The 23368-nt window shown below is 30.8% G+C and overlaps 2 protein-coding genes across 2 annotated transcripts in view; both read left to right on the forward strand.

Moving 5' to 3' along the window:
• Nucleotides 1-320: 320 nt before the first annotated feature.
• LOC137837220 (GDSL esterase/lipase At5g33370) lies at nucleotides 321-2076 on the forward strand. The gene is made up of 5 exons (XM_068646155.2): nucleotides 321-660; nucleotides 747-874; nucleotides 967-1209; nucleotides 1303-1555; nucleotides 1655-2076. Exons 1-5 carry the CDS (start codon nucleotides 408-410, stop codon nucleotides 1888-1890), a joined length of 1113 nt encoding a protein of 370 aa, XP_068502256.1. The 5' UTR covers nucleotides 321-407; the 3' UTR covers nucleotides 1891-2076.
• Nucleotides 2077-13816: 11740 nt separating this feature from the next.
• LOC137836424 (uridine kinase-like protein 5) overlaps nucleotides 13817-23368 on the forward strand; it is a 30405-nt gene continuing 20853 nt past the window's right edge. Inside the window, exons 1-10 of the mRNA XM_068645143.2 lie at nucleotides 13817-13864; nucleotides 14055-14124; nucleotides 14612-14727; nucleotides 14832-14928; nucleotides 15983-16062; nucleotides 17014-17208; nucleotides 17577-17660; nucleotides 18172-18232; nucleotides 18760-18820; nucleotides 19283-19376. Of these exons, the coding sequence (XP_068501244.2) occupies nucleotides 13817-13864; nucleotides 14055-14124; nucleotides 14612-14727; nucleotides 14832-14928; nucleotides 15983-16062; nucleotides 17014-17208; nucleotides 17577-17660; nucleotides 18172-18232; nucleotides 18760-18820; nucleotides 19283-19376 (906 nt within the window). The remainder of the gene's footprint in view (nucleotides 13865-14054; nucleotides 14125-14611; nucleotides 14728-14831; nucleotides 14929-15982; nucleotides 16063-17013; nucleotides 17209-17576; nucleotides 17661-18171; nucleotides 18233-18759; nucleotides 18821-19282; nucleotides 19377-23368) is intronic.

Below are 23368 nucleotides of genomic sequence, written 5' to 3' on the forward strand. Positions count from 1 at the left end.
TGGCTCTAAAAGAATTGTAGAAATATTTGAAAACAAAAAAAAAAAACAGATTAAAAATAAAGTGACAATTTTATAATAAAAGTACAAGCTATGTATAGATTTCAAACTGCTAGAAATGTGGGAGAAACCGTATTAATTATATATCTAACCATCTCTAGCTGCACTTAATGAATCCAACCTTTTGCATTTATGTTTTTGACGAATGCCACGGTTTTCAGAAGAACATAGAACCTTCAATTAAAGGCCACTAAAGTAGCCTCCTAAACTAGTAAGATCTTTCAAATCCTGTGAAAATGTTCATTATATAATCACTCTGAATCCTTTCAACTCCTCCATCCACATATCAAGATTAGCTAGTTCTCAATTTAGTTATACACCAACCTCACATTCAAAGGTTCATTTTCAATATGACAGCCTTGTCAAGTTTTGCTTCTTTGGCCATTCTTAGTTGTGTTATAGTAATTGGAAGCATTGTGTGTGGTGCTGAAGCAAGGGCAAGGGCATTCTTTGTGTTTGGAGATTCACTTGTTGATAGTGGAAACAACAATTACTTGGCTACCACTGCACGTGCTGATGCCCCTCCTTATGGCATTGATTACTCTCCAACTCATAGACCAACTGGTCGTTTCTCCAATGGCTACAACATTCCTGATCTTATCAGTTCAGTTTACATATCTCTCTCTTCTCACATTCATCTTTTTAAGTTTCAGTTTTATATATGTAAGTATGTGGTGTGTGTTGATCAGGTCAGAAAATCGGTGCTGAGTCTACATTGCCATACTTGAGTCCAGAATTAAGAGGAAATAAGCTTCTAGTTGGTGCCAATTTCGCTTCAGCTGGAATTGGAATCCTTAATGACACTGGACTTCAGTTTGTGAGTTCATTTCCTCCCGGTTAATTGCTTCCTATGCATTTCTAAATTGATGTTTAAGTTTAAAAAAGGTGATGGCATGAAACATTTTTCAGGTGAATGTAATCAGAATGTATAGACAGCTAGAGTATTTTAAAGAATACCAAAACCGAGTGAGTGCTATAATTGGAAGTTCACAAACAAAGAGCTTGGTGAATCAAGCACTTGTTCTCATCACTGTAGGAGGCAATGATTTTGTGAACAACTATTTCTTGGTCCCCAATTCAGCAAGGTCACGCCAATACCCACTGCCTCAATATGTGAACTATCTCATCTCTGAGTACCAAAAACTTTTGCAGGTAACAACAACCTATTCAATGAACAAAAGGGTTATGTTATCACATAATGTCTTTTCATCACTGCATATAGTTAGTGATAAATATATATTGCAGAAACTGTATGATTTGGGAGCTCGGAGAGTTCTAGTGACAGGCACGGGACCCTTGGGTTGTGTTCCTTCAGAATTGGCTCAACGTGGCACAAATGGACAATGTGCTGCTGAATTACAACGAGCTGCAGCATTGTTCAACCCACAACTGGAACAAATGTTACTTCAACTCAACAGGAAACTTGGGAAGGACGTTTTCATTGCTGCAAACACAGGAAAAACGCACAACGATTTCGTTTCTAACCCCCAACAATTTGGTAATACATCACTCACCTCAACTATTTCTCTAATTACTTGGCATGATTTGTTTAAAAAGTGAAGCAATAGAGTAAGATTTGTGGTGTTCATTTGTGTAGGATTTGTTACGGCAAAAGTAGCTTGCTGTGGACAAGGACCCTACAATGGTCTTGGATTGTGCACACCACTGTCGAACCTGTGCCCTAACAGAGGGCAGTATGCATTTTGGGATGCATTCCATCCATCAGAAAAGGCCAACAGACTTATTGTGGAGGAAATCATGTCAGGTTCTAAAGCCTACATGAACCCTATGAACCTTAGCACCATCCTCGCTTTGGATGCTATCACCACATGAAGATACACAGCAAATCCTAACACTTGTATTGGCCTTCCATGCTAGTTCATGACATCTCTCTTTCTATATTTATAGTATTGTAATTGTTATTCCTCTAAATAAGTGAGGAACAAAATTTAAGGAAGCAAAAACTTCTATTTCCCAAAGTAATAATGGAGGATATAATGCAAAGCCATATCTTACCCAGATTCTTTTCTTCTTTCACTGAGTCACAAACGGTTAGATGCAAATAGTAATGTGCCCTTAATACTTAAATTCTGTTAGGACAAGTATCTCGAAGAAAGGAGTTCTTGTAAAAACAAAGAAAACATCAAATATAAAGTTAATCAAGATTAACCGGTTGGAATATGTAAGTGATTGTAGAAATAATTCGCAGGGCATAGCGCACGTTATCTATTGTTCGTTTCAAATCAAGATAGGAAAAAAAAACTATAAAACTCAACATATAGTTTGATTCACTGTTAATCCTAAATGGGATTTTTTTAGATGAATATTATAACATTATAATTCTAATTAAGTTGGCACTATAATATGTACTTATTTATTTTTTTCCAGAGGGGGGAGTTGTAAAAATGAAAAGGTCTATTTATGAAGTTCTAGATTCTTTGGACATGAACTTTAGTAGTAATGTGTCTCAATACGAAATAGAGATTCACATGTATGTAGAAGATTTCCAATGCTCAATTATCAATAAAGATTCATCATTGTATTTTTTATTTTAAATTTCAAATTTTCTTTCCTAAGATAGGATTAATTTTTGGTCATTATATCTAGGTTTTAGAATTTAAATTAGGAAATTAGCTATACATAGTTTTTTTTAAAAAAAAAAAAAAACTTTTGATACATTGAAGAATTAAGATTTTATGTAACACATCGAAAGTTCTTTGAAAGAAAAAAAGTTTTTTTTAATTTGAGTTTTATTTTGGATCATTCGATCAAATGACTTTTCATCAATTTTTATGGTAGAGCTTCTTCTAGTCAATTTTTTTTATCAATTCATAAGTTCTTCTTTTCCATTCTTTTCTTTGTTTCCTTTGATGTTTAGATGTTTTTGTTCTTTCTCCTTCTTATTTTGATTATATTCTTGTTTTAAGTGCTTGTTCCGCTTGTCTTATTGTTCAAAATTCATGTTCATATATTCTCTTCTTAGAAGTAACTTTTCACACTTGAATAATCTAATAAATTAAACTCTACTGGAAAACTTCTAAGTGTTATTGTTCTATCCTCTTTATTGTGTTCTTATTATTGTGTTAATGTTCTTGTTTCATTCATAGATACAAGTTTTTAAAGTTATATAATCCTTATGGATTGAATTAATGTGATGATTTTTTTTTGTTTGACCTTTAATTCATATAAAGTAAAATTAAATTCAAGTTTCTTCTACTAATCAAGACAAAATAAATAAATAAACATTCATCCTTTTGTAACTATTTTGTGTCCCTTTAAAAAGGTGTGTTGGGTGACTCATTTGAGTATACAAAAGTGTAAATCCCTTTGAGTTTTTCTTTGTTTTTTTGCTTCTAATTGGTGTAATACTCTTATCTGTTGATCACATTCTTTTATTTTTTGGGCTTATTTGTTGGGTCTCTGATCCCATTAATCAGTTCCACTAAAATTTGACGAGCAATTTCTCCCTGCACCATATCATTTTTTATATGCACCCAACATAACTTTTCAAACCCAACTTTGCCCTTGTCTCATTTGTTTTGAAAAAAGATGCAGAGGAGCTTGGTGTTTGTTTAGCTGTAGAGGAGCTAGTGTTGGTGCATTTGTTGCTGTGGTGGTGGAGGGAAGGTTTCAGTTTGCGGTGCACATTGTTCTGAGGTAAGAAACCAGATTGCACGTTCGTTTTCGTCACTTTTTAGCTGAGATGTTCCCGAATGACGATATCTGGAAGTCTGAATATATGCTTACGAATGCATGAATCCGAGAGGCAATGTCATGACCTCCGGATATAAAAATCTGGAAGGTAATTTTTATTTCCAATTTAAGGCTCCAAATGCACATGTTCGAAAGTGAGGTATGAGTTCTAGATATCCATATTCGAAAGTGGTTTTTGAGTTCCAGATATTCATATCTGGAAGTGTTTTTTGAGTCTGGATTACCATATCCAAAATGTTTTGATGAAGCTCTTATGGATATTAATATCCGGAAGGTAACTAATATGTGTTTTTTTTAGCATTGACAATGGATACAGTGGAATCATACATGAGAATTTTAAGGGAGATTGATGTGTGGGATGGATTAGATAATGTTGATCTGGAGTAGTCAATAACTTATAACGCGTTAGATAATGAACATAGGGCACATGAGTGTAGTGAGGCATTTACTACAAATGAGGTAAGGTAAATGTTAAACGTGCGAATGGTGTAGGGAATGCATTACTATAGTGGAAACCTAGCTTTTATTTAATTAAGGATACAATAGATATTTCACATAGTTCATTAAGGGCACACAAAACATTTCATATAGTGTTGTTGGGTGTAGGTCAAAAATGGTATGGTGCAGGGAGAATTTGCCAATTTGATGTTGCAAATAGCTTTCAACATCAATTACTAAACCAATATTGAACGATCATAATTTTAATTACACCATATTTAACATCAATTCTAGAACGTATGGAAGGTCCTCAAAACAAATGTTAAATGGTTATTTTGTAGTACCGTAAAGTTTTTCTTGCCAATCATTCACCCACTTTTATTAGTGATTTTATGTCTTAAAGATTGATACTTATAATCTAAAAGGTTGAATTCCAACCGCCTATCCAGGTGAATTAAATTTCTTTGAGTGCTCGTGTTCCTTATGCAAATAATTAGCATGGTAATTCTAGCTCTTTTTTGGATACATTTGTGTATTCATATATGATCAAGACCTTATTTCTTTTAAGAGCCACCAGGCCAAACATTCATCCTGAAAAGTTGGTTACACTGGTCACCCATTTGAGATAAACTATATTTTTATGAGTTGTTTAGAACAAAAAAGCATGAAAAACTGATTGTGACTTTTGTAGAAAAAAAAGAAGGAAAAATACAATAAGGGAGGGTTAATTGTGTTTCTAAAATTCTTTTAAATTTAAGTATCATTTGATACTTGATAATCAAACGATGGCTTATGCAACAGGTGATCTGTCAATGAATTTTCAATAATTCCTTTTAAAGGTTTTAAAACTTGGCCTAGCATGCGCCTCACTACTAATAAGTCTCCTTCACATGGACTCTCACTATCTTCCTCACTTGGGGATATAGAATGGTTAGAAGACCTAGACCTTTGGGAGCTATAGTCACTCATGACAACCCCTTCTTTTACTATCATGTTTCTTTTTGAAGGACAGCTAGATGCAATGTGACCAAAACCTAAACATTTAAAAATCTTTCTACTTGAGGTTTTGGTAGGGGACTTAGGTGTTGTAGTGGAGGGTTTAGAAACCCTAGGGTTGTAAGTGAACTCTTTTCCAAAATTCGAGGGAAAAGTTTTAGAAGAAGACTTATTTTTCCAAGATGATTGGTAGTAGCCATCATTATGAAATTTTTTTATATGGGTTTTCTTTGAAAGTTGTGATTCAACCTTGATGGCAAGGTGAACCAATTTTTCTAAAGATGAGTACTCATAAAGTTATACCACATCTTGGATTTCCCTTCTCAATCCACTTACAAATCTAGTCATTTTAGACTCCTCACTTTCATGCATGTCAATTTTAGTTAAGGTTGTTTCAAGTTCTTTAAAATAATCATCCACACTTTGTGTTCCTTGTTGAAGCTGTTGGAGCTTCAACAAGAGCTCTTTCTTATAGTGTGGAGAAACAAATCTAGCGCATATGCATAACTTTAAATCCTCACAAGAGACCACGGTTGGCCTCTTGTTAAGTCAAATGTCCATTACAATCTTATGCCACCACTGCATGACATAGTCTACAAATTCTAAGGAGGCTAACTTGACTTTTTGGTCTTCTTGGACCTCATGTACATTAAAAATTTGTTCAACTTTAGCCTCCAACTAAAACTAGGAATTTTTACACAAGGCAAAGACAATTTAGAAACATGTTGGGGTCGTTCTTCAAAGTTGTTCATTCTCCATTCTTCCTTTTCTTCTTGGTTGGCATATTGGTGATAACTCCTTGAGTCACGTCTTTGTTTCCATCTTCTTCCCCTTGGGACTCTGTCATGGGTCGATTCAAGTCTTTGGAACCTCTCCTCCATTTGTCTCATTTCTTCATCCTTTTGTGCTATAAGGACCTTTTGGCCATCGCCAACTCACCCATAAGGAATGCTTTTTGGGGAGATTGGGGTTTAGAAGATTCTCTTGAAGAAGGATGAGCCATAGTTCACAAGTGAACAAACAATTAGTGAAATAGAAGTTAGTAAAAAAAAAAAACACTCTCAAATTTGCGCCACTTGTGGAGAGAACACTCAAAGCACTCAAATAATTTTTTTTCTCCACTTCACAAAGGTCTTTCTTGAGGTTGAGAACTTTCAAATGAAAAATGTCAAAGCCTTAAGCAATTGATATTAATGGAAACCACCACAAAACTTAAGGAAAAGAAAATAAAAGACAAACAAGAAAAGCTAAACCAATTTTGGGAAAGAGATTATGACAAAACTTGAAGGAAGACAATCAAGAAAAGGCACACAAAAAGGACACAAAGATACTTACTAAACTTTAATGAAACTTTTCTTTAAAAATTGTTAAAGCAAAAGTATAAATGTTCCACAATGGTTAAAATCAATTTGCTAATCAAGTTGAACCAAAATTTTTGAAAATGTTTTTGTTTAAGAATTGATACCACAAATTTGCGCTTCCACTGCTCTTTTTTTTACACTAGTTTTTTAATTATGGAAATGAAATGTCCATAGTTTTGATCATGCATATTTTCCAATAACTCCAATTTTTAAAAAAAAATTGGGATTCAAAATAATTGATCACATGAAATCTTTTGTTTGGAACTTAAATCTACTTTTACTAAAACAAGTTTCTAATTACTTCTTAAACTTTCAAAATTAAAAGCAAAGTAAATAGAACGAAAGTAAGGACTCCTAGAACACTAATGAACATATGACTCAAAGCAGAAGGTAAGAGCACAATAAGACACAAAATAACAATCCAAAAGCGAAACAAAGCTATGGAAAAATAAAATGGACGAATGAAATGAAAATAAAAGGCTAAAAATTTAATTGCAAGAATGTAAAGACAAGAATTTAAAGGTACATGAATGTAAAGATTGTAAAGATAAGAAATTAAAAATGAAAGAAAAGTAAAGTGTCAATCAACTCTAAACAAGATAAGCTAAAAAACCAAAGCTCTGATACCACATGATGGGAGTTGATTTTTAGGAGTTTTCATTTAAGTTGACACTTTACTTTAGGATTGAGATTTTAGAAATTTAAGAGTGAAGAAGGAAAATTCCCACTGAACACTAACTTAACCAAGTGGTTAAGTAGGTGTGAATGTGCATTTCACAAAGACAAAGATAAAAGACAATATATGGTGAAAATGAATGCAATACTTAATTAATCATAAGAAAATCGAGAGAAAAATCAAGGAAAATACAAATACAATTAACATGAAGGGAAAGGAAACATGAAGGCGAATGGAAGAAGGAAACTTATGGAAAAGGGAGTGGTGATCACACCACTAGGTGGGTGGTAACCACCAAGATAAGTGTTAGGCCGCTACTTGAGAGCTTCATTCTAATCAAGATAAGACCAAGGGAGAGGAGATAACACTTACTCAAGCTCACACAATATTTGTGCAGAGTAACTTTCCTATTCAATTCAACATGAGAAATACAAAGGGTGAGGCCTCCTATTTATAAGTGAAGGAGCATTAGAGAACAAGAAGTGAGGGTAGAAAGGGAAGAGTTAAAGTGGTGCGGCCTAGGTCATTGACTATGGTCAATGCCGCACCATAAGCCTAATGTTCTAGAAGCTAGGTTAAGCTTCCTTTCCTACAAGGCTTCATGAGCTAAAAAAGCTAGGCACACCCCCTCCCCCCCCCATTTGTGCTAAAAGACACCTACTCTACTAAAATTACAAATAGTGAAACCAATTAATGCTCAACACCCAAAGTCTATGCTCTGCTCTTGGTGATCCTCTGAGGTATTGTAGGTGTTGAGGTCATGGCTGGAGAATCTTGCCCTGACTCTAGGTCTTGGATCATGCTCCTATTCTTCCTCCTCAAAGGTTGGGCCTGGTCAGTAGGCGCCCTCTCTCTTAGGTCTTCATCATATACTTGTGTCAGAATGGTTGGCAGACTATGCAACTTTAAATCGTATCCCAAGATATCTTTGATGTAGATTTGACTTTGATATAAATTGTCTTGGTGACAAACAATGGAAACTTTCCCTACAACATATAATTAAGCCTCACGAATATTCTTTACTAGTGTTTTAATTCGTGCAATGCACGGGAAATTTAATGCCACGTTGTTACTTACTTGTTAAGTTTAAAAATGAATTATTTGTAAATTATACATTTGAAATATTTACTAAAAATGTATTAATTATTAATTTCTATAAATAAAGATAATTAGTTCAATTGAACTTGAATTAATTTATAGGAGGTGAGAATGTGTTTCTAAATTTAATTAACATGTGTAGTATGAATTACAAAGAAGTAAAAATAGAGTGCATATGAATTCAAAGCAAGTGTGAATATAAAAAAAATAAACATCAATCACTTGTGAATAAATAACACTACAAGAAAAAGTGGTTTCAACAGGGGTTTATTTTTACAATATCAAAGGTTAAAACCTCCATTAAGTCATTTATCCAAGGTTGTAGGTTCTCCCGCTAAACCATCTATGGGGAATGTGTTGTCCAGGTTTTTTTAAACCCTAGGAATTTTTTTTCAAAACCATCGTTAAATACTATGGGTTTAAGAACCTTTATAAAATACCATGAGTTTCAAAACCTCCGTAAAATATCATGGGTTTGTTGGAAGTTTGTTGTGTATAATAGCAAAAATGTAAATAAAGAAAAACAAAGAGTTGTTGATTCAATTGGGAAAATTGGGATTGAGGTTATCCTTCTCACTCTTTTATATTTTGAAAAGCATAATAATATTCTATCATTGATTGATATTGATGCCCGTATAAAATTCATTGATATTGATTTCTCGCATATAAAATTATTTAGATAGTCTCCTAAATATTGTTTCCTCACATATTTATAAAAACTCCTTATCGTTGCGAACACATGTTAGATAGAAATTAACATTTCAAATTTATTCCTAGCATTCAAATATGTTAAGCATTATCATTTAGGTCAAATGCTTAGAGTAATTTTCAGTCAAATCTCTAAGGATCAAAATAATGATAAAACAAGCTTTAAAAACAAAATGAAAATACCAATTATCAATCAATAAAAGAATATTATGTTTAAATATCACCTCAATACATAAGAGTTTGAACAGATTACTCCAAATCCTTAAGGGTAGAATTAGCCACTCATGTTTACAAGCATGGATAGCAAGAAAAGAAGATTCAGGATGTTTTTCCTTGATGGTTGCCTCCTCTAGGGTTTTCTATCTCCTTCTATTCTCCCAATGATGTCTAGGATTATGCCTCACACCTCATATTTAACCTTGTTGGACTTGGGCTAAGTGACTTCTCAACGAGGCGTGATTGGGCTCGTTTGGGTGAGCTAGACGAGAAAAAGCCCAACTTCTCTAGAGTGATCTCGCCTAGGCGTGATTGGGCTTGCTTGGGGGAGTTCCTTTGGAGTGATCTAGCTTAGGCATGTTTTTGGGCGAGTTTGAGTGTTCTAGTTTTCCCTTTTCATCTTTTCTATTATCCTTTAGCCCTTTCATCTCCATTTTCCCCCAACATCCCGAAATTAATACAAATTTGGGAATAAATCGTTCTTATTCATATTATAATTACAAAATATGTAAAAAGGTTTATATTCATAAATTAGGGGTTAAATTATAGTTATTTTATCACTAAATATCCATAAGTGTCTATCTTTTAATATGAAATATTTCTAAAATATGACACTTATCACTTGGAAGAAGTATAATGTAAGTATTTAGTTAAAGATATTGAGAGATGTCATGTGCCAACTTTACTGATTTCCTAAATCATGTGGGTAAATATATGAAGGGGTGAAAAACTAAAAAAGGTTTATGTTATATATTTTTTGGAATGAGTGTGCAAGGAGCTAAACCTTACATGTGAAGATCCCTAATGGGTTGGATTGTAGGAAAATTCAATAACTAGGTATTATGTGAAATATTTAATAAGTGATCTTAAATGTTTTGAACAAAATAAGTTAAGGTGTTGATTTTATAGATTGATGCTTTGGAAAGATAATTGGAAGATTCTAAGAACTTTTTGCATTTGGGGAGTTCAAGGTTTTGATCTTAAAGATTTCTTAAGCAAAAAGTTATCTTTTGGTGAGAAAAATTGTTCTTGCCGATTGACTTGCTCGCCTGTTGACTCTGGTTACAGGCTCTAGCTCCGTCTGTCTCTTCAGGAACCTATCGTCTCTCTTGTAGTTCTGGAACGTAGCTTCGTTGAAACAGAGGGGGCCCTACCTATTGATTGCACTCCGACAATCAAGTCAGTACAAGGCTTATAATAATTTAAGAAGTAGTAAGTTTCAGTCTTAGAAACAACGTCCCTTAACCTAGCGTCTCAAGCCCCTTTTATAGCTTACCTCTTGTAACAACTTTCTATCACGAGAATCTAATTTCAACTGAAAGCATACTCAATAGGAAAATATTTTGTTCAAGGGAACACTCTCACGATGCTGCAACAAAACAAAATCTTTTCTTCAGGGAGTGTATAAATAATAACAGAATAACCATCAGGGCACCAACTCATGTACCAACATCAAGGGTCCATTCTACTTACGTGGACACCCAACTCATGGTGCAACGTTATCTTTTGTCATACATGCAACCTAACAACTATGTGCCTAAAACACACATACTTGGGTTTAAAGAAACATTTACTTGACCTAGACACCACATGTACTAAACGTACCCCTAGGTTCAAAAATACCCTTTACTAGTAGCCTTAAATTAACGTATAAAAGGTTATTTCAATTACGCCAAGACGGGTTTACTAACCAAACTGGGCCCAACCACATGGCCCATTTTACTGGACCAACAACCGACTTGACCTGCCTATGCCATGTACCGAAATCCAACCATCGAGCACTGAGTCTTGAACGCTCTGTCCAGTACAGAAACTAACCTAAAATTGTGGATTGTTTATGCTTTATATATATTGGAATTTAATTATTATAAAGTTAGATTTGTATTTCTATGAATTTAGCGTAATGCATTTTTAGGTGATGATATTCATCTCTTTTGTGTTATTTTTGGCTTATTTGGAGTGTTGATTGGTCATAATCTACTTGAGTTAATATATACTGAATTTTGAGTGAAAATAAGTTTATTATAATGTTTAAGACTTGCTATATGAATTATAATTTATTTGTTTTGATGATAAATATGATATGTGGATTATAATGCTTTCTAGTATTTTACACATACACCATTTGAGTGTCGAGTTGATTGCTTAAGAGAAACTTAAGTGATGAAATAAAATGCATGTGTAGAGCATTATTATTTGAGCAAAAATATCACTAAAGCGATAAAGCTCTTTGCTCTAGTCATAACTTAAGGTTTGAGCAAGAGAGAAGTTGTATCAGTTTTATCTGTTCTAGAGGTCCTTTAGGCTACACATGACTGCTTGAGTGCGAGAAAGAGATTGCACCAACTCTCTCTCCTTAAGGGTTTGGTTGATCAACTGTTTCGATTACACTCAAGTAATAAGAAGTGGATACCGAAGTGTTAGTTGGACAATAATGTGAAGTCACTCAAGTGATAAGAGTCAACATATGTATGGAACGATTCAATTAATATATATATATATATATATATATATATATATATATATGGGTTTATAGCATTTATGGGCATGCAATGATTTGATTAAGGGAGAAAAGATAAAAATGAAGGCTGGTATGTATATGATTGATATTTTTTTTTATATCTGCTCAGCCTTGTGTTTTTATATTATGTTTCTATGTCACAACATTATTTAGTAAGAGAGAATAGATAATATTTCAAGTTGAAAGAATAGTCCGAGGTGGAGTTAAGATTGTTATTTTAGCTGCCTTTTGTTACTCATGGGAAATAAATCAAATTACATTTATACACTAAAAAAAATCATTAAATAGAAACCAATTTTAAAGATAAAAAATAATTAGTCAATATATTGTCTAAATTATATACTAGTTTTAGAGACTAAAAGAATTATTTGTATCTAAAATAATTTCTATTATTAATAAATAGTTTCTAAATTGGTATCTAATTACCTAATAAGGTTTTACTTATCAATTTAGATACCATATTGATAACCAAAACTTTACTAGTTAATTAAATACTAATTTAGAAACTATTTATTAATAATAGAAGTTACTATTATTTTTTACTCTCTAAAATAGCACTACAAGAAAATCATGAAATAAAAACCATTTTTTAGATACCAAACTAATTAGTTGCAATAGTAACTAAATTAGAGACCATTTTAAAAACTAAAAAAAAATTGGTTTCTAAATTAGTTTCTATTATTGTTAAATAATTTCTAAATTGGTATCTATTTAGCAACTAAGGTTTTAACTACCAATTAATTAGTTTCTAAATTTGTTAGCAAAAACCTTGGTTGCTAATTAGATACCAATTTAGAAACTATTCAACAATCATAGAAACTAGTTTAGAAACCAAAATTTTTTTAGTTTCTAAAATGGTCTCTAATTTAGTTACTATTGGAACTAATTATTTTGCTCTCTAAAAAATGATTTCTATTTCATGATTTTCTTGTAGTGTAGTATCTAATTTAGTCAATTTAGTGACTAATTATTTTTTGTCTCAAACATTAGTTTCTATTTAATTATTTTGTTGTAGTGATGTAAATTTTATCAAATATTACACTGTTCAATATTTTTTTACTATATCGTATTTTTTTTTCTTTCAAAAATTAACCATTAGATTAAAAAATGATTTCATATAGATCATATATTAAAAAACTATATTAATATAAAACAAATTGATACATAGTTTATATAAACCAAAATCAACTATACTTTTCAAAATATAGTAAAATATGAATCATATTTAATTTTTATTTTATTATAATTGTTCAATTTTAGCAAAATTTCATAACGAAAATATATGAAATTACAATCTAAAGCATTACTCGATAAAATTTAATTTTTATATAAAGTTATTGATGGTGAAACATTTGATAAAGATTACATTAATATAATTTTATTTCTTCTCCAACACTTGTATAAATATAATTTTAAATTATAACTTTTCTAGAATTTAGAAGAAATATCATAAAACTAAATTTTTATATTAATTATTTGTTATATTTGTAGTATAATTTGGGAATGATAACATTTAAACTTAAGGGCCACTCAATTACTGATCAAGCTCCTTCTCTCTATGTCTCTACTTATGAGTAAAACAATTAATAATAATCATTTAATTTAATTTTTTTGGAAAAAAAATATTTATAAAAAAAATTAGTTAATTATATTTAAGTAAAACATATGTGAGTAACAAACTCTCCACAACATAAGCAGAGATAAAAGGTGGGAATGTTCTTTTACCATAGGTGTTGGGGCTTTGGATCTCAAGTATAAATTAATGTGTTAAGTGAGTAATACTAGGGTCATAGATTCATCTATAGTTTGAAATAATGGAGAAGAATGATTTTTCAAAAGAGGGTGAAATGCCAATGAATCTCAATATTGAGGACAAAGCTCCACCAACCCCTAAGCAACCTTTTTTCATTGGTAATAAATCATATTTAGGGTTCTTCCCTTTTCAAATTTCACTCATTTTTTCTCTTTTCTCGTGAAAAAAATCTAGGTGTTGCTGGTGGAACTGCATCTGGAAAAACAACTGTGTGTAATATGATAAACACCCAACTTCGTGATCAACGTGTTGTCCTCATTAGTCAAGTACATAATTTTCTTCATTGTGAAAATGTTTTTCTGTGTCTTGTATTTTGTTCAATGAATAGTTTTCAATATTTTTCTTCTTCCCAATTTTAATGACAATGGTATTGATTTGTCTAAATAATATAAATAATAAAGTTTCGTGTGCTAAGAGTTAATTTTAGCTTATATATTTCATTTTCTTGTGTTATAGGACTCCTTTTATCACACATTGAGTGATCAGACACTGCAAAAGGTTAATGAGTATAATTTTGATCATCCTGGTGAGTTATTTTTATCAGCAATCGACAAAATATAAATAAATATGAAGTATTAAGGGATGTAATCTATATAGGTTATAATTTCTGCATAACAAAAAATAAAAATAAAATAAATATCTTCAAAGATATGATCAACATTTTCTCTTTTAATTAAATGAACTACATCTAGTTTTTAATTTTTTATTTTCTTATCTATGAACAAACTTCATCTATTACTATCTAGATGGATACATAAACACAAGTTTGTACATAGTTTTTTTTTATTAACAAAGAATTAAGATGAATTAAAAAGATACTTTAGAAGTATTCCAACCTGTATACAAAACCAATTTTTGGAAGTTTTACATGGATACATAAATACAAGTTTGTGCATAGTTATTCATTCATGTTAACCCAATTTTGTTTAGCACATGAATTTTAAAATTTGATGTGGAATTGATTTGAAGATATAAAGCAGTATGAGAATAATTGGCATTTCTTGAATTTTCAGATGCCTTTGATACGAAGCTTTTGCTTTCAACAATGGAGAAATTAAAATGTGGACAACCTGTTGATATACCAAATTATGATTTCAAAAACCATAAGAGAATTGAATCTGCACGTCAGGTATATTGTTAATAAGAACTTTGGAAATAAGAAATATAAAGAAATTTTAGGAGAGATTCATGATGGATGCACTCACTTAAAATTTCTTTTTCTTGGTCACTTAGGTTCATGCTGGAGATATCATAATTTTAGAAGGAATATTAGTCCTTCATGACCAAGGTGTCCGTAATAATTTGAACATGAAGATCTTTGTTGATGAAGGTTACTTATTTCTAATTCCTCTAATTAATCCATACATATACAATTATCATTTGACAACATCAAACATGCTCAGGATTGGAAAATCTATTTTGTATTGTTCCATCCTTTTTGAATTTTTTTTTATCAGCAATAAAACAATATATACAAGAGAATTACTTATGAGATGATCCAACCCTTTTACGTAGACAAAGATAACCTGATGAAAACCATCATAACCTAACTTCAAAACGCCTCCCACAAATGCTGAAAAAATATCATTGTCATAAAACAAACACCAACACCAATTAAAGAGAAAAAGACAAACTAAAGGATCAATACACCAGTAAAAAAAAAGATAAACAAGTAGCAGAATATTTAGTAGATATCCAAGACCAAACCTTCAATTGAGCCAAAGAGAAAATCTCGCAATAAATCAGAACTCCGCCTTTAAAAATAATCCTATTCCCGTGACTCTAAATCTCACTAACCATCGCAATCCAAATATTCTCCATCCCTAATAAGACCGACTCCGAAGCATTACACAACTAGAATTACAAAAAGATAACATCACAAATTAACCTTTTTGGATTATAAAATGTAGAAATTAGAAAAGATGTAACATCACAAACTTTACACAAAAGATGTTTCAAAATATGTAAACATACAGATACAATTTAGTCAAATTTTGTTGAAGATCTCATATCAACAGGTGATAAGAACATTTCATAGTATATAAGTGGATTCAAATCTTACTTTAAAAGCTGTTTTATAAGGTTGAGTTTAACTTAAAACTTACTTATTGTATCAGAGTCATTTAGAGTTTATCTTAACAAGAATTTGTTGGGCTTATCAGGTAAGTCGCTCTGGAACCACCCATAACCTTGTAAACCAATTTTATAAAGTTGAATTAAACTTAAAGTTTAATTCTTAATAAATTTATTTATAACATGAAATTATTGTGTATGTATTTCAAATCTCTGCCATTTTCTTTCTATTTCATGATTTCTTGGATTTTTCAAAGGACTATTAATACAAATATATGATTGAAAATAATACTATTGTTTAAGCAATGCAGATTCTGATGTGCGTCTTTCACGAAGGATGAAACGTCTTGCTATTGATCATGGAAGGAATGTTGAGAATGTGCTAGAACAAGTTCGTAAACTTACTCCTTAGTCCTTCTTTTCGTCAATATTTGTTTGAATTCTCTCCATGGTGTCAAGTTTCTGTAACATTTTGAAGGAAAAAAGGAGTAATGACAATGTTTCTTAAAACGAAATAATCATATTTTGAACTATATGGTTAAGTGAAAATCTTGGGTTACATTCTTCATTTTAACTATGATATCAATCTTTTGAACATAGCTCAATTTGAATTAAGTTAATAATTGCAACCAAGTTCTTATGCTTTACATTTTATATGACATTCCACTTTCAATCATTTTAGAATATTAATCCCCTATAGAAAATCATTAAATGATATTAATTTTAAATATAAAAAATAATTAGTCAGTAATTAAATTAGATATTATTTTAGACACTAAATAGTTATTGATATCTAAAATAATTTATATAATAAATTTATAAACTAGTTTTTAAGTTGATATTTAATTAGTTACCAATATTTTAATTAACAACTTTAGAATTTAAGTAATTAATAGTTAAAACCTTTGTAACTAGTTAAGTAGAACTAGTTTATAAATTTTATTAATAATAAAAATTATTCTAAATATCAATAAATTTTTTAGTTTCTACAATAATATCTAATTTAATTAATATAGTGACTAATTATTTTTTATTTTAAAATTTATTTTTATTTAATAATTTTTATTAGTGATATATAAAAATGCCTTTATTCCTTACCTTCTTTTAAGTAAACCAATCAAATATACCAAAGTAAAAATAAGGCTATATATGAGAGTGAACAAACTAAAATGAAGATATTTACACTTATTTCTTTTCCTATGAGACTAAGTGATTTTATACATCAAATGGTTGTATACAATATTGATTTCGTTGAATCTTTAGCTTTTTCTTTTAAGCATATAACTTACTTAAAGTTATTTGGAAATGATTTCTTTTATTAATTAAGAAAATTATGTTTCAGTATTCCAGATTTGTAAAGCCTAGTTTTGAAGATTTTGTACTGCCAACAAAAAAATATGCTGATATTATTATTCCAAGTGGTGGGGATAATGATGTTGCCATTGACTTAATAGTACAGAACATACGTATGAAGCTTGGCCAACATGATTTGTGCAAAATACATCCCAATATTTTTATTATATTTTCAACATTTCAGGTAAATTATTATACTCCTAACTCTCTCTATATATAATATTATAAGTGATTAATGGTATTATATATGTTGTCCTATGATAATTTTTAGTGATGTTCACACTTATTCTTTATATTTATAATATTATAACATTCTAAAAGTTATTTTTTTTTATCTATAAATATCTATTAATATGGTGGAGCAAGTAAGAAAATAATAATCAAAATGGAGGGAGTAATTCAAATTTAAATTTGTAGTATTTTTATAGTTGCTAAATACTAATGTCACCTCTAGAATACCACTAACAATATCTTATATAAATTGTAATGTATATATTTTTTAAGATTACAATGATGAATCTAAATTATTACATCTATATTTTTTTTAATTAGATAAAGGGAATGCATACTCTTATCCGTGATGTTAAGGCATCAAAGCATGATTTTGCCTTCTACTCAGATCGTCTAATTAGATTGGTAACAACTATGTGCAAATTCCACTGCTATTATAAATGATTAAATGCATTTTTTTTTGTTTTTAACTATAATGCAAAATTAAATTTTATTCTTAATCTAAATTTTAAACTTTTTTGAATATTTGTAATAAGAAAACTATTAAAATAAATTTTTATTTGTGTTTTTGTACGTAACAAACGATTTTTTTTAGCATGAATTATAATATTATAACATTCACGTTAACAATAAGTTAACATGAAATATTTTAACATCCTAATCCACACTGAAAATCTGTTTGTCACATAAAAAATCTAACACTGAGAATAACTCATTTCAATAGTTTATTTACTATAAATATCTAAAAGATCTAAAATTTGAAAAAAAAACAATAAACAATTTTATATAAAAAATCTAAAATTTGAACTAAAAACAATAAACAGTTTTATATAAAATTATATAGAAAAAAATATATATTTAACCTATCTAACCTATCACAAATTTTAAGAATTATAGTATTGCTTGAAATTTGTAGGTTGTCGAGCATGGATTGGGTCACCTTCCTTTTTCTGAAAAGCAGGTGATAACACCAACAGGTAAAGTATTTGTAGAGAATATCAAACAACTCTTTGGAGTAAGAATAATCTCTTATTTATTTGTAAGCATTGAATGAGAATTATCCTATTTCAACTATATTTAAATAATATACGCATGCATGTTTAAAGATATTGATTCAATATTTTACGTATTGTAATCTTGAATCATTTTCTTTATTCACAAGCTATTTTAGTAAATCAACTATTCCACATCAAATATATACATACATATATATATATATATTATGTTAATTATTCTTATATTATATCACAGTAAGGGTCTACCTTTAGAATTACTTTGAAGATAACATTAATTTGATAGAGTGATGATTCTTTTATGAATTTATATTTGTGCACTCCCTCACATTCTGAAGTCATTAGAAAACCTTTTGTTCTTGGAAAAAAAATTTATTTTTCACGTATTAAAACTGTTTATATATTTTTTCAAGTCGTTTATTATAATATAATACTGGCTAATATCATCAACAAAAAAGGTTGAAGTGCTATAGTTTGTCCTATTGCTGCAGGATCTGTATATTCTGGTGTTGTTTTCTGTAGTAGGTTGTGTGGAGTTTCAGTAATTAGAAGGTACATAATTTTAAGTGTTTTTTTTATCACCATTTGAAATAAAAGATTTTGCATAAATAATTTAGTTAATTCTATGTACATATATATTGCCAAAAAATACTTCATGAATTTGAGTTTAGAAACTTGCTCTTATGAAGTAATTCTTGCACTAAAAAGCAAAAGGTCAAACCATAAAGGCCTATTTGTACCTTCAAAATTGATAATGTTAGTTGTATAAATGAAAATAACCATTTAGTACTTTTTTTTTACTTTAAATATTAGACCATTGAAAATTCATTCAGTCTAACCTTCGAAAATATAAAACAATTCTATTCCTTAATTTTTGTAAATACTTTTGTCGTGTTACCTTATGATAAATTTTTATTCTACATTTTTTTTTTAATTTAGGTGTTTAAATAATATTAAATTTATTTATTAACCATTTTTTTATTGAATTACTCTTTCCTACTACTTTAACATTAGTGGAGAAAGCATGGAAAATGCATTAAGAGCATGCTGTAAAGGAATCAAGATTGGTAAAATCCTTATTCATGGACATGGCACAAATGGTCGACAGGTTAGTGGAGGGGAAATAGTACATTTTTTTCACGTACATTTGTTTTAGCTTGGGGTGTTCTTTTATAATCTAACACAAATTTAAAATGTGACAAATATAAAACATCAAGAAAAAGAGTTAAATTGTATTTTATATCTTCATGAAAAATTTCACTGATCAAATGTTACATTCTATGTATTTATACTTGTTCTTTTTAAGAAACATAGGAAAATTTTAGTGAGATACTATAAAATTTGGATAATTTCATGAGATTCTATAAAATTTTAGATTGAGAAATTGCAATGTTTATATTGTAGGTTAGACTTCCTCCAAAGATAATAAAAAGACTGAATAATTTTCTGTTATTATTTTAATGAAGGTTCTCATACATATAGCAAAATAGAATAAACATTCCAAAAGGACATCTCTCAATAGAGAAATAAATCTATGAGAGATGCTAACAACTTGAGGAAATTTTATTTTGCCCTCTGTCCTAATTGAGATACTCAATCTTACTTCATTTTGTCTTTAATAGTACAGTCATAGTCATCAAAATATTTAGGTTTGGAGCTATGTCTTTTGAGCTTGCTCCTTGCTATGGGGTTGTTCATTTTATGCTTCATCATGATCTTCTGCTACCTCCTCTTGGACCATAATATTCCATTCCTCTTCAGTAAACACATTGTCCTCAAGGTGCAATGTTGGGTAGTCTTTAAGCAATGTATCAAGGTTCTCCCAAGTGGTGTCTTCAGGGTACAAACCTTGCCACTGAACTAATCCTTTTATTGCATCATAATCTATAGAAGTTCGCCAATCAAGTACAACAAGGGATTGCAACTTAGGTTGATTATTTAAAGTTGTCGATGGTAGTTCCAATTTAGGTGTCTCGTCTTGATTATGGAATAATTTAAGCTTTGAAACATTAAAAAGTGAATGAATTTGAACTCCTGGAGGCAATTCCAATTCAAATGTCACTTCCCAAATTTGTTAGATAATGCGAAAAAGACCATAAAGTTGGGCCAACTTTAAGAATTGAGAGTTTCCTGCAGTCACCTACCAGTATGGTCGCAACTTGACTAGCACTTGATCACCCACTTTGAAGAGGTAAGGTAGTCTTTTCTTATCAGCATAATACTTCATGGCAAATTGTGCTTTGAGCAATTTGGAACATATCTTATCAAGTAACTCCTGTTGCTTTGTAAAATCTACATTCACAACCTCATTGCTACTAGTTACTATTGGGGCAACGAAGGTGGTAGTTGATTATAAACGATCTCATAAGGGCTAACCCTAGTGGAGGAATGTTTTGTTGAGTTGTAGTGCCACTCTGCCCAATTTAAATATTTTTCATACAACTTCATTTCAGCATGCACCAAAGCTCTCAAATACTTCTCCAACATTTTGTTAATTGCCTCTGTTTGCCCATCGCATTGCAGATGATAAGCTAGGGACATTCTCAATTTTGTGCCACTCATTTGGAAAAGTTCATTCTAGAAATTACTCAAAAAGATAAGGTCCCTGTCAGAAATTATACTTTTAGGCATGCCATATAACTTGCACACCATGGAAGCAAATTATTCAACAACCTTAATAGTTGAAAAGTTTGTTGGAAACATGCCAAAATGAGCTTCCTTTGAAAATATTTCAACAACAACTAAAATCATAGAATAATTTTGGTAAGAAGGGAGCCCTGTGACAAAGTCAAGAGATATATCTTCCCAAACTACAGTGGAAGGAGAAATTGGTTGTAATAACCCATAGGGTAGTTGTGTAGGTGACTTGATTTGCTAAAATACGACATAACCATTAACAAATTCAGCCACGCCTTTTTTTCATTCCTTTCCAAAAGAAATGGTCACTCAATCGCCCATAACTTCTATGTATTTCAGCATGACCAACCATTGGTGTGGCATGAAATTCCTCCAAAAGGACTTGCTTAAAAGGGGATTGGAAATTAATGTAAATCTTGTCATGATAAAGGAGTATTCCTTTAACAAATTTTAAATAGATGTTCTTCGGAGCAATAAAGCACTTGTTGGTAAAACTGTTTGAGTCCTGGATCTGCATTATAAGTCTCTTGTATCTTCGAAACTTTGTGGCCCAGTTAACCCCATCATTTGTGATGAACTCCCATCTATATTGCCTAAGGCATCAACTACTCTGTTAGTTGCTCCTAATTTATACACAATTTCATAAGTGTACCCAAGCAATTTGGAAAAATAGTACTGTTGTTCAGGCATTTGTACCACTTGCGTCATCAATTTCTGAAGACTATGTTGATCTATATGAATGATGAATTTTCTGCCCAAAAGGTAAGTACGCCATTTTCTAACAGTTGTGGTGATTGTATTCAACTTCTGACATATGTAGAAGTTGAAAGAAGCTTTGGGAAAAAAACTTACTGAAATAAAAAATTGGATGTTTATTCTACATCAAAATTGCTCCCATCCCTTGCCTCAATGCACTATTTCTATTATGAAATTCTCTTGGAAGTTAGGCAACATTAACACGGAAGTATTGGTCAAAGCATCCTTTAGCTGATGAAATGATCGTTGTGCTTCTTCAGACCAAGTAAATGAGTCTTCCTTTAGCAGGTTAGTGAGAGAAGCAACAATAAAAGCTTAGTGTTGAACAAACTTTCGATAAAAACCTGTCAACCCTAAACATCCGCACAATTGTTTAATGGTGGTAGGTGTTGGCCAAGCAATCATTGCACGATTTTTCTCAAGATTTGAGCCAACGCCACCCCTGGATATTATATGGCCCAAATAATCTATTGATTCCTAAGAAAACAAACACTTATTCCTCTTGAGAAAAAATTGATTAATCATAAGGCATTGAAAACAATATCCAAATGAGAGATATGGTCTTCTAATGACTTACTATACACTAATATGTCATCAAAGAAGACTATAACAAACTTACGCAAATAGGGTTGAAACAATATATTCATAATTGACTGAAATGAAGTAGTCTCATTACACAACTCAAGGGCGTCACCAAAAATTCATATTGACCTTCATGTGTGTAAAAAGAAGTTTTTCGAGTGTCACTTGTGTCCAATCTAAATATGGTGGTACCTGAAGCGTAAATCCAACTTCAAAAACCATTGTGTCCCATGGAGTTCGTCAATTAATTCTTATAATATGTTTATTATAAAGTATTTCTCTATTCAAAACTTTTTATAATATTTTGCATACTACTACAAAAAAAATTACAATATTTACTAGAATTGATCCAACAACGGAAATTTTGAATAATTTACTCGAAGGCTTAATTTTGAATTTAATATTATTAACTTGAAAAATAAATTTAATTGTTGTCATGGTATAAAAAAATTATAAACAACTAAACTGATACAATTGTTAACTGAAAAAAAATCATATTTATTGGTTTCGTGCGTTCGTCAATTAATTCTTCAATTGATGGAATGGAAAATTGATTTTTTATAGTAATCACATTGAGAGCTATATAATCAACATAAAACCGCCACGATCCATCTTTCTTTCGTACTAGCAGCACTGGAGATGAGAAAGCATTGTTACTTCGTTGAATAATTCCCTCAGCCATAATTTCTTTGATCTGAAGTTCCATCTCATGTTTCTAAAAATATGGATATTTGTAGGGTCTGAAATTCACTAGATTCGACCCTTCCAAGAGGGGAATGTGATGATCAGTCACACAAATAGGAGGAAGGCCCTGTGGTTCCTCAAATAATTGGGGGTATCTACTCAGTATTTCCTCAATTTATGGTCTAGACAAAGGTTTATGGAGCTCTTCTATGGAAGGAAGCAATTCTAACCTAAAATATTTTGTTATACCATCGGTAGCAATCATCCTATTGATTTGATGTATAATGGCTTCTTGAGGTATTGTCCAGTTTTGTCCCTTGAGTTCAACTAATTTCCCCTCTAAACATTGTCAATTGTTCATAGTAGGTTAACACCTACCCCAACATTGCCAACCATTGTATCCCTAGTACGATCTTGACCCCACTTAATGGCAATGTATAC

Source organism: Phaseolus vulgaris, chromosome 4, assembly GCF_051622355.1.
Source record: "Phaseolus vulgaris cultivar YP4 chromosome 4, ASM5162235v1, whole genome shotgun sequence".
Lineage (NCBI taxonomy): Eukaryota > Viridiplantae > Streptophyta > Magnoliopsida > Fabales > Fabaceae > Phaseolus > Phaseolus vulgaris.

Excerpts from the sequence above, each read along its gene's own strand:
- LOC137837220 (XM_068646155.2), top strand. The coding sequence starts at position 408 with ATGACAGCCTTGTCAAGTTTTGCTTCTTTGGCCATTCTTAGTTGTGTT. Across the intron at positions 1,210-1,302 it reads AGTACCAAAAACTTTTGCAG|AAACTGTATGATTTGGGAGC; the intron begins GTAACAACAACC and ends TATATATTGCAG. Across the intron at positions 1,556-1,654 it reads TTCTAACCCCCAACAATTTG|GATTTGTTACGGCAAAAGTA; the intron begins GTAATACATCAC and ends TCATTTGTGTAG.